Source organism: Ammospiza nelsoni, chromosome 28, assembly GCF_027579445.1.
Source record: "Ammospiza nelsoni isolate bAmmNel1 chromosome 28, bAmmNel1.pri, whole genome shotgun sequence".
NCBI lineage: Eukaryota > Metazoa > Chordata > Aves > Passeriformes > Passerellidae > Ammospiza > Ammospiza nelsoni.
This window is the reverse complement of record NC_080660.1, coordinates 2243051-2254565: the sequence shown is the minus strand read 5'-3', so window position 1 is coordinate 2254565 and position 11515 is coordinate 2243051. Positions and strand designations below refer to the sequence as shown.

The 11515-nt window shown below is 52.0% G+C and overlaps 1 protein-coding gene across 1 annotated transcript; it reads left to right on the top strand.

Moving 5' to 3' along the window:
* Positions 1 to 748: 748 nt before the first annotated feature.
* MCL1 (MCL1 apoptosis regulator, BCL2 family member) lies at positions 749 to 9832 on the top strand. The gene is made up of 3 exons (XM_059490416.1): positions 749 to 1304; positions 6265 to 6512; positions 8396 to 9832. The coding sequence occupies exons 1-3, from the start codon at positions 764 to 766 to the stop codon at positions 8510 to 8512; spliced, it is 906 nt and encodes a 301-aa protein (XP_059346399.1). The 5' UTR covers positions 749 to 763; the 3' UTR covers positions 8513 to 9832.
* Positions 9833 to 11515: the final 1683 nt, after the last annotated feature.

The following is an 11515-nucleotide window of genomic DNA, read 5'->3' as shown; positions in this document are numbered from 1 at the left end:
CGGGAATGGATCAGGAATGGACAGGGAATGGATTGGGGATGAACCGGGAATGGATCAGGAATGGACCGGGACTGAACTGGGAATGGATCAGGAATGGACGGGGAATGAACTGGGAATGGATCGGGGATGAACCGGGAATTGATCGGGGATGGACCGGGAATGAACCGGGAATGGATCGGGAATGGACCGGGAATGGATCGGGAATGGACCGGGGAATGGACCGGGAATGGGCCGGGAATGAGCCGGGATTGGATCGGGGATGGACCGGGAATGAACCGAGGACGGACCGGGAATGGACCGGGGATGGACCAGGAATGGACTGGGAATGAACCGGGGATAGACCGGGAATGGATCGGGAATGAACCGGGAATGGATCGGGAATGGACCGGGCCCCTCCGGCAGGCACGGGACACACGTGGCCGGTCGGTGCCCGAGGATGCTCTGCGCTGCCGGGGGACTCTGCCCCGGGGATCCCGTTCCCCGCCGTGCTCGGAGGGATGCGGGACCGGCCCGGCACTACCGGGAGCTGCTGCCCGGTACCGGCAAGAACCGGGGACTCCGGGAGTGGGGTACCGAGCTGGGGGGATGGAGGGGATGGCTGCTCCTTTGCGCTCTTTTTTCAGCCTCAAGAACGGAAGCGGAGGTGGAAAAAGCCGCTCGCTGTCCCGCCCTCGCTCCGCCTCTACGGCGTCACCGCCGCCGGTTATATAACCCGGCCGCGCCGGTCCCGCCCGCACCCCGCCGGCCGCTCGCACCGGGCGCCATGTTCGCCGTGAAGCCGAAAGCCGTCATCGGCTTCAACCTCTACTGCGGCGGCTCCCCGGCGCTGGCGCCCGGCGGGCCGGGGCAGCGCCCGGAGCCCGCGGCCGCCGCCGCCGCCGCCTCAGAGCCGCCCCGCGAGCGCTCCGGGGCCGCCGCCGGCCGCGCCGACCCCCCCCGCGCGCTGATTGGCCGAGGCGCTGCGCCCCGCGCGCTGATTGGCTGCGGCGCGACTCTATGGCGCCCCGAAGAGGAGCTGGACGGCTGCGACCCCGAGCCCGAGCGCGGCCCCGCCGCCGATTCGCTGCCCGGGACCCCCCCGGGACCTCCGGACGGGCTCCGACAGGACTCGCTGGAGCTCATCAGCCGCTACCTGAGGGAAGTGGCGGGAGAGGCGCAGCCCAGCGCTAAGAAGCTTTTTCCGGGCCTCCTGGGTGGTCCCGGCCGGCCGGGCTCGGCGGGGGATGCGGTGATGGAGAAGGCGCTGGAAACGCTGCGGAGGGTCGGCGACGGCGTCATGAGGAAACACGAGCTCGCCTTCCAAGGTGTGTGTCCGTCGAATGCTCCGGGAGGAGGCCGAGACCCCCGTGCTCTCCGTTGGGCCTGTCCCGGTGCCCGGAGCGGGTTTGGGCCGGGGGTGATGCCCTCGTGGCCGGGGTCTCGGCCGGGTCATCGATACGACGTGGCTTTGATTCGGAAGGGGTTAAATAAAAGCGGTTGGGAAGCGCTCAAAAACGAAACTGAACTTTGTTCCGTGGGGACGAGGAAAAGGCGCTGTTGGTGTGTGCAGAGGAGATAATGTGGTTACAGATTAGCCCCGGGTCCTCCTCGTGTCCCCCTCGGCTGGGCTGAGTCTGCAAACAACCCCGAGCGGGCAAAGATTGGGGAGATCAGGAGGTTCAGAGCCTCATCCCCCCAGTTTAGGTGCAAGTGGATTTTTGGGCAATGTTCTCATAGAATTTTGGAATGGTTTGGGTTGAAATAGACTTTAAAACTCACTCAAAATGGGTAAGGACACCTTCTACCACCTCAGGTTTGTCCAAACCCTGTCCAGCCTGGCCTTGGACACTCCCAGGGGCAGCCACAGCTTCTCTGGGAAATCCATTTTAATTTAAAGTGTCCAAAGATTGGTGAGCTCAGGAGTTTCAGATCCTCACTCCCACCAGGTTTAGGTGTAAGGGGATTTCTGGGCAATGTTCTCATAGAACCATTGAATGGTTTGGGTTAAAATAGACTTTAAAACTCATCCAGAATGGGTAAGGACACCTTCCACCACCTCAGGTTTGTCCAAGCTCTCTCCAGCCTGGCCTTGGACACTCCCAGGGGCTGCCACAGCTTCTCTGGGAAATCCATTTTAATTTAAAGATTGGGGAGCTCAGGAGTTTCAGATCCTCACCACCACCAAGTTTAGGTGCAAGGGGATTTTTGGGCAATGTTCTCATAGAACCATGGAATTGTTTGATTTGAAATAGACCCAAAAACTTATCCAGTGCCATGGGCAGGGACCCTTTCCACCATCCCAGCCCTGTCCAACCTGGCCTTGGGCACTTCCAGGGATCCAGGGGCAGCCACAGCTGCTCTGGGAAATCTGTTTTCATGTATTTTAAGTGTCCAAAGATTGGTCAGCTCGGGATTTTCAGCCTGCCCAGTTTAGGTGCAAGGGGATTTTTAGTGAGGGGAATTCTTCTGGGTGATGTGCTCATAGAACCATGGAATGGTTTGGTTTAAAATAGACCCAAAAACTCCTCCAGTGCCATGGCAGGGACACTTTCCACCATCCCAGGCTGCTCCAAACTGTGCAACCTGGCCCTGAGCACTTCCAGGGATCCCAGATTTCTGTGGGAAATCCATTTTCACGCATTTCACCCCCTTCTGCAGGGCCCTGAAGCAGCTGTAGGAATTTGACCCCCAGTTCCTGTCCTGGGGATGAACTGGAAATGAGAAGTGACCAGTTTGTGTCACTGGTTTTGTGTCACTCGGGCTGGTTTGGGGCTGGTGCTGGCGTTTGGATCCCAGGTCAGGATGGAGCCCAGCAAAGCAGGGTGGTGTCTGCATTTCCTGCAGCAGTTTTGGGGTTTCTGTAGCAGTTTTGGGGTCCCTGCAGCAGTTTTGGCGTTCCCTGCAGCAGTTTTGGGGTCCCTGCAGCAGTTTTGGCGTTCCCTGCAGCAGTTTTGGGGTTCCTGGGGTTGTTTGGGTGCTGTCTGGTGAAACACCTTCCTCCTTGCAGGACGTGCCATTTTCTCAGCTCGTCCCTTTTTTTTGGTTCCTTTCTTTTTCGTTTATTGAGCACAAAGAGCTTCGGTTTCATTCTTAGCTGTGCTGTGGGATCAGTTCCTGTGCCCCGGTTCCCAGGTGGGATCAGTTCCTGTGGGATCAGTTCCTACTCCAAATTCCCAGTGAAATCAGTTCCTGTGGGATCAGTTCCTGGCCCCAGTTCTCAGTAGGATCAATGGGATCAGTTCCTGTGGGATCAGTTCCTGGCCCCAATTCCCAGTAGGATCAATGGGATCAGTTCTTGTGGAATCAATTCCTGCCCCCAGTTCCCAGTGGGATCAATGGGATCAGTTCCTGTGGCATCACTTCCTGCCCCAAATTCCTGTGGGATCAGTTCCTGTGGGATCAGTTCCTGGCCCTAATTCCTGTGGGATCAGTGGGGTCAGTTCCTGTGGGATCAGTTCCTGGCCCCAATTCCCACTGGGATCAGTGGGATCAGCTCCTGTCCCCAATTCCTGTGGGATCAGTTCCTGTCCCCAGTTCCCAGTGGGATCAGTTGCTGGCCCCAATTCCCTGTGGGATCAGTTCCTGTCCCCAATTGCTGTGGGATCAGTTCCTGTGGGATCAGTTCCTGTCCCCAATTCCTGTGGGATCAGTTCCTGTCCCCAGTTGCTGTAGGATCAGGTCCTGGCCCCAATTCCCACTGGGATCAGTGGGATCAGTTCCTGCCCCCAATTCCTGTGGGATCAGTTGCTGTCCCCAATTCCCAGTGGGATCAGTTGCTGGCCCCAGTTCCTGTGGGATCAGTGGGATCAGTTGCTGTCCCCAATTCCTGTGGGATCAGTGGGATCAGTTCCTGTCCCCAATTCCTGTGGGATCAGTTCCTGTGGGATCAGTTGCTGTCCCCAATTCCTGTGGGATCAGTTGCTGTCCCCAATTGCTGTGGGATCAGCTCGTGTGGGATTAGCTCCTGTCCCCAATTCCTGTGGGATCAGTTGCTGGCCCCAATTCCTGTGGGATCAGTTGCTGGCCCCAATTCCTGTGGGATCAGTTGCTGGCCCCTATTCCCTGTGGGATCAGTGGGATCAGTTGCTGTCCCCAATTCCTGTGGGATCAGTTGCTGGCCCCAATTGCTGTGGGATCAGTTGCTGTCCCCAATTGCTGTGGGATCAGTTGCTGGCCCCAATTCCCTGTGGGATCAGTGGGATCAGTTGCTGTCCCCAATTCCTGTGGGATCAGTTGCTGTCCCCAATTCCTGTGGGATCAGTTGCTGGCCCCAATTGCTGTGGGATCAGTTGCTGGCCCCAATTCCCGGACATTCCTGGGGGATGACTCTCAGCAGGAATGTCGGGCCTGGGCGGTTTCCTGAGCAGCCTGGGTGATTTCCTGAGCGAGCGGAGGAGGAACTGCCCGGGGAGGTTCCTGCACATTGAGCAACACCCGGGCAGTGACGCCTTTGGCTTTTACAGCCTCGGCTGTTTGCTCTGCGCGGAGGGCACTGCAGGGCGAGATGGGCATAATTTAAAAGAATTATTTAATTATAGTTTATAATTTAATAATAATAATAATTTTAAATAATTATTGAATTAATTTTAGCCTGGCAGAGCTAAAATTAATTAAATAATTATTTACTATTAAATTTTAAAATTCATTTTAATTTTAATTTTCAATTATTTTTACGTAATTTAAGTTATTTTTATTTTAAATTATTTTATTCATTGAAATTATTTTAATTTTATTTTAATTCAAATTATTTTCAATTATCCTACTTTAAACTATTTTAACTTTATTCTAGAATTTAATTTAAATTGTTTTAGTTTTTATTATTTTTATTTCAAAATTTTTAAGTTATCTTAAAATAATGCAAAGTATTTTTAAATTATTTTACTTTATTTAAATTATTTTATTGACATTATTTTTATCTTATTTTAATTTAAATTATTTTCAATTATCTTAAAAGAATTTAAAGTATTTTAACCTTATTTAACTCTGTGATTTAATTTATTTTATTTTTTCATTATTTTTACGTTATTTTCAATTATCTTAAAATAATGTATATTTAAAAAAAAATCCTAGGAAGGATGAAAGTTTCACCAGAAAATCTCACAGATGCTTGGCAGAACGATTTTTAAATGTAGAACCTGAGAATGAAATAGAAATGAAAACAAGTTTTGATATCGAAGAATTGCTGAGCCAGTCTTGCTTGATAACCAAGGAGCCAAAGGGTATTTTATGTTTGTTAGAAGGGGTTTTTATGGCTTAGAGCAAAAGATAAACCCACCCCAAACAAGAAGATGTTTTTACCAAGCAGGAAGATTCCACAGAAAAACAAGTCAGCAAAGCTGCAAGCAGGAAAAAGATCTCAGAATTTTCCACTGCAAGAAAACTGAAAACCAACTTTTAGCTTAAACTGTAATGTACTGACTTTTAGTGAGTGGAGAGCATAACATGAATATGGGAATTTTGAATATGATATATTATAGTGTACCACTATAAAATGGTAATTATAGCAGTTATGATAGGCTTATAGCAGTTAATTATAAATATAAAATGGTAATTATAGCAGTTATGATAGGTAGGTAAAAAATAAGGTATAGATTGGTTCTGCTGTATTAAAATGCTCAGCAAATTAAAGTTTCTTATGTGTTAGTAAGCGAAAGGAAAGTTTGTAATGTAATATAATCAAAAGAAAAGTATATAATGCAGTGTAATCAAAAATATATAATGCATTGTAACCAAAAGAAAAGTTTGCAAGGCATTGTAACAAAAAGAAAAGTATATAATGCATTGTAAGCAAAGTAAATAATGCAGTGTAACCAAAAGGAAAGTATGTAATGCATTGCAACCAAAAGAAAAGTATATAATGCAGTGTAACCAAAAGGAAAGTATGTAATGCATTGTAACAAAAAGAAAAGTACATAATGCAATGTAACAAAAAAAAAGTATTCAATGCATTGTAAGCAAAAGGAAAGTTTGTAATGCATTGCAACCAAAAGAAGAGTATATAATGCATTGTAAACAAAAGGAAATAATGCAGTGTAACCAAAAGGAAAGTATTTAATGCATTGCAACCAAAAGAAAAGTGTGTAATGCAGTGTAACCAAAAGTTTATAATGCATTGTAAGCAAAAGAAAAGTTGATAATGCACTGTAACCAAAATTGAAGGGACTCCAGGCCTGCCTGCAGCTGTAGGCGCAGCTCTGTCTCCCACGACATGCTGCATGTCATGAACTGCATTTTGAAGAGCTCCCCGTGGTCCTGCACCCCTCCTTCAAGCTGTTGGTTTTTCAGGGATGCTGAGGAAGCTGCAGATCCAGCAGGAGGAGGACCTGCAGTGCGTGGTGGAGGTGGCAGCCCAGATGTTCAGCGACGGTGTCACCAACTGGGGCCGCGTGGTGACCCTCATCGCCTTCGGGGCCTTCGTGGCCAAGCACCTCAAGAGCATCCAGCAGGAGCAGAGCGTCAGCAGCCTGGCTGGGATCATCACAGACGCCCTGGTGTCCTCCAAGAGGGAGTGGCTGGAGAGCCAGGGGGGCTGGGTGAGTCACAATTCCTGAAAATTCCTGAGCTTTCCCCAACATTCCGGCCTTCTCCTGCTCCTGGGGTGGGTGGCAGTGCTGGCTCGCTGTCACCACGGGGGTTGTGGGGTTTAGGATGCTACCTCAGCATGAGCTGGCTGAGGTGGTTTGGGGTAAAAAGCAGTTTTTGGAGTGTTCCTGCTCAGCTTGGAGGCAGCATTCCCAAAATCAGGGCAGCCCTGGGAGGGCTGGGGTGGCTGGAATGGGGCTGGGGGAGCACAGGGGATGAGCAGGATGAAAGGGGGCTGGGGGATGAGCAGGATGAAATGGGGCTGGGGGATGTGCAGGATGAAATGGGGCTGGGGGAGCACAGGGGATGAGCAGGATGAAAGGGGGCTGGGGGATGTGCAGGATGAAATGGGGCTGGGGGAGCACAGGGGATGAGCCGGATGAAATGGGGCTGGGGGAGCACAGGGAATGTTTGAGGCTGAAATGGGTCTGGGGGAGCACAATGGGATGAGCAGACTGAAGTGGAGTGGAGGGCTGGGGGAGCACAGGGGCTGTTTGAGGCTGAAATGGGGTGGGGATGTTTGAGGCTGAAATGGGGCTGGGGGTGTTTTAGGCTGAAATGGATCTGGGGATTTGCAGGATGAAATGGGGCTGGGAATGTTTTAGGATGAAATGGGGCTGGGGGATGAGCAGGATGAAATGGGGCTGGGAATGTTTTAGGATGAAATGGGGCTGGGGGATGTTTGAGGCTGAAATGGGGCTGGGGAAGCACAGGGAGAACGGTGAGATGTGCAGAATGAAATGGGGCTGGGGGATGTTTTAGGATGAAATGGGGCTGGGGATGTGCAGGATGAAATGGGGCTGGGGGAGCACAGGGAGAACATTGGGATGTGCAGGTTGAAATGGATCTGGGGATGTTTGAGGCTGAAATGGGGCTGGGGGAGCACAGGGGATGTTTGAGGCTGAAATGGGGCTGGGGAGCACTGGGGTATGCAGGATGAAATGGGTCTGGGGGAGCACAGGGAGAGCATTGGGATGTGCAGATTGAAATGGGGCTGGGGGATATTTGAGGCTGAAATGGGTCTGGGGGATGTGCAGGATGAAGTGGGGCTGGGGGAGCACAGGGAGAACATTGGGATGTGCAGGCTGGAATGGGGCTGGGGGATATTTGAGGCTGAAATGGGGCTGGAAGTGTTTTAGGATGAAATGGGGCTGGGGAGCACGGGATGTTTGAGGCTGAAATGGGACTGGGGATTTGCAGGATGAAATGGGGCTGGGGGATATTTGAGGCTGAAATGGGTCTGGGGATGTTTGAGGCTGAAATGGGTCTGGGGGAGCACAATGGGATGAGCAGACTGAAATGGGGTGGAGGTGTTGTAGGATGAAATGGGGCTGGGGGAGCACAGGGGCTGTTTGAGGCTGAAATGGGGTGGGGATGTTTGAGGCTGAAATGGGTCTGGGGGGGTTTTAGGCTGAAATGGATCTGGGGATTTGCAGGATGAAATGGGGCTGGGGGATATTTGAGGCTGAAATGGGTCTGGGGGTGTTTGAGGCTGAAATGGGTCTGGGGGAGCACAGGGAGCACACGGGGATGTGAAGAATGAAATGGGGCTGGGGGTGTTTTAGGATGAAATGGGGCTGGGGATGTGCAGGGGATGTTTGAGGCTGAAATGGGCCTGGGGGAGCACAATGGGTTGAGCAGGATGAAATGGGGCTGGGGGCTGTTTGAGGCTGAAATGAGGCTGGAGGTGTTTTAGGATGCAATGGGGCTGAGGGTGCACAATAGGATGTGTAGGATGAAATGGGTCTGGGGGCTGTGCCAGGCTGAAATGGGTCTGGGGGCTGTGCCAGGCAGGCTGTCCCCCCATCTGACCCCCCTCTCCTCTCTCACCCAGGAGGGCTTTGTGGACTTTTTCCGCGTGGAGGACCTGGAGAGCAGCATCCGGAACGTTCTGATGGCCTTCGCGGGGGTGGCCGGCCTGGGCGCCAGCCTGGCCTACATGATCCGGTGAGCCTGGAGCTGCCCTGGACACATTTGGGGAGCATTTTGGGGAGCATTTGGGGAGAACTTTGGCTCCCTGGGGCTGCACAGCTGCCCTGCTCCCTCTGAAGCTGGACTTGAGTGACCCCAGGAGGACGTGGAGCTGTCCCCGGAGCCCGGCTGGTTGCTGAGGAAGAGGAAGGTGTGATCCCAGCTGATGCACGGAGGATTTGTGGCTTTGGGAAGAGATTTTTTTCCTCTCTGCTTCCCTCAAGTGGACTTGGCTTCACTTGGATCCCAGAGGGAACCATCTCCAGCAGCTCCTGCTGGGCTGGGCGAGGCAGCTGAGCCTGGAGCAGATGTTTTGAGGCTTGTGGGTTGTGTGGGGGTTTTTGGGTTTTTTTTTTTAAACATTTTTTTTTTTCTGGAAATAGCACCTTCTGCTGCCTCTCTGCCCTGCCTAAACTCGCAGCTCTGCTGCTCTGGAGCAGAAGCACTGCATGCTGGAAATGTTGTGCCAGGCTGCACCTGCAGCCAGGTGCTGCCAGGGAGTGCCCAGAGCTGTGCCAGAGCCGGTGCCACCGAGCTGGAGCCCTGCCCAGCCCCTTCCCTCCCCTTGGCACAGGGCTTGCAGGGGCTGGGGGGTCACCCCAAACTCAGTCCTGGCCCCACTCACACAGCCAGTTCAGAAATAACAAATGCATTTTGTAATTATGTAAAAAAAAAACCACCCCACCCCCCAGTTGGCTGGGGAGGATGTAGAGAACCTGTAAATGTCTATAAATCTGTAGAATATATACATTTTTACAGAGCTGACGATACAAAAAAAAAGGAGGAATTCGTTGTGAATGTGGCTTCATTCCTGAGGGAAGCAGCATTTTTGACTCCACTCCAGCCTTTGCCCCTGGGAGGGTGACAGAGGGTGACAAGCAGCAGTGGCCTGGCTGTGACCACGGCTGGCTGGCAGCAGCTGATGGTTCTGGTTTTGCTTTTAAATCTTTATTTTTTTTTTTTTTGGTGTTTGCTCCCTCTTGGTGGGGGAGCTGTGGAAGTTCATTGTGGCCACTTCCTTCTCTCCCCTTCCTCCTCCTCCTCCTCCTCCTCGCCATGAGCTGGACAGAGCTGATGGTTGAATGTAGAATGTTCTGGAGCTGCTCCTGCAGCTCCTTCAGGGCTCCCCACCAGGGGATTTTGATGCCCAAGGGGCTCCTTGCCCACCCTGGCTGCACTGGTGGGACCCCATGGGACCCCCCTTGTCCCCAGGTGTCCCCTGGTGCCACAGCCAGGCCCTGCTTGTGTGCACAACAAGCTGTAGTTTGGTCAATAAATGTCTTTTTTTTTTTTTTTTTTTTCTCATTCCTTTGCTGCCAAACTTATTTTCCCTCCCCAGCATTTGGGCTGTGCCACCCCCCCCCCCCCCCAAAAAAAAAGGGACCTGCAGCCTTGGGGACATAGGGACATTGCCATCCTCATTCCCACCTCTGTGGGGTTTTAATCACAGAATTCCAGGTTGGATTGGGTGGGGAGAGGCCTTAAAATTCTTTTTTTTCCACCTCCTGACCGTGGAGATCTTCCAGGTTCATCCAAGCTCCTGTCCTGACAAGTCCAGGGGTGAGGGATTCAGGAATTCTCTGGAAAATTTGTGCTCACCCAGCACTGCTGCAGTTTCCTCCCCTTTTAAAATCTCTTTTTTCTCCCTCTTTAGGGGGGTCCCTGCACCCCAAATTCCCATCCCTGCGGGTTTGGGGTGGATGGCAGAGGCAGAATCCTGCCCCAAAATGCTCTGGAAATGCAGAATCCTGCCCCAAAATGCTCTGGAAATGCAGAATCCTGCCCCAAAATGCTCTGGAAATGCAGAATCCTGCCCCAAAATCCTGTGAAAATGCAGAATCCTGCCCCAAAATGCTCTGGAAATGCAGAATCCTGCCCCAAAATCCTGTGAAAATGCAGAATCCTGCCCCAAAGTCCTCTGGAAAGGAAAAATATTGCCCCAAAAACCTGTGGAGAGGCAAAATCCTGCCTAAAATGCTCTGGAAAGGAAAAATCTTGCCTCAAAATGCTTTGGAGATGCAAAATCCTGCCCCAAAACTCTCTGGAAAGGAAAAATCCTGCCCTAAAATGCTCTGGAAATGCAAAACCCTGCCCCAAAATGCTTTGGGAAGGCAAAATCCTGCCTCAAAATTCTCAGGAAATGCAAAATCCTGTCCCTAAATCCTCGGCCAAATGGGAAATCCTGCCCAAAAATCATGAGGAGAGGCAAAATCCTGCCCCAAAATGCTCTGGAAATACAAAATCCTGCCCCAAAATTCTCAGGAAATACAAAATCCTGCCCCAAAATCCACACCCGGGCCACCAAGCCAGGCCCTGGTCCCCAAACCAGCCCAGAGTGACTCAGCCCAGAGTGCAGGACGCTGCTGGGTGTGGGTTTTCTGCTTTTTTTGGGGTGGTTTTTGTTTTGTTTCGCTTTGGTTTTCCGGTTTTCGGGGGGGTTTTTGGTGTTTTTTGGGTGTTTTTTGCAGCGCTGTGTCTGTGGGGATATTTTGGGCCTGTTGGGCGCAGCGAGGCCTGCATGCAAAGGTTGCCATGGAAACATGCAAAGGGAGAATGGGGCGGGTTTGGGGGGGCCTTGGGGGGTTTTGGGGTGCAGGGGGAGCTCAGGGTGAGGGGGGGACTCCCAGGGGGTTGGGGTGTGGGTGGAATTTGGGGTGCAGGTGAAAATCGGGGTGCTGGTGGCTCCCAAATTTGGGTGTGGGTGGCTGCGAGGGGTTGGGGGTGTTGGTGAAAATTGGGGTGCAGGTGAAATCTGGGGTACAGGTAGCTCCTAAATTTGGGTGTGGGTACCTGGGAGAAGTTGGGGTGTTGGTGAGAATTGGGGTGTTGGTGCCTCACAGGGTTTTGGGGCGCTGGTCGCCCCTAAATTTGGGTGTGGGTGCCTGGGAGGAGTTGGGGTGAAGGTGGAAATTGTGGCGTTGGTGCCTCACAGGGTTTTGGGGTGTTGGTGGCTCCCAGATTGGGGTGTGGGTGCCTGGGAGAA

Coding starts and splice junctions, on each gene's coding strand:
- MCL1 (XM_059490416.1), top strand. CDS start 764: ATGTTCGCCGTGAAGCCGAAAGCCGTCATCGGCTTCAACCTCTACTGC. Junction 1,305..6,264: donor ACACGAGCTCGCCTTCCAAG/GTGTGTGTCCGT, acceptor TTGGTTTTTCAG/GGATGCTGAGGAAGCTGCAG. Junction 6,513..8,395: donor TGGAGAGCCAGGGGGGCTGG/GTGAGTCACAAT, acceptor TCTCTCACCCAG/GAGGGCTTTGTGGACTTTTT.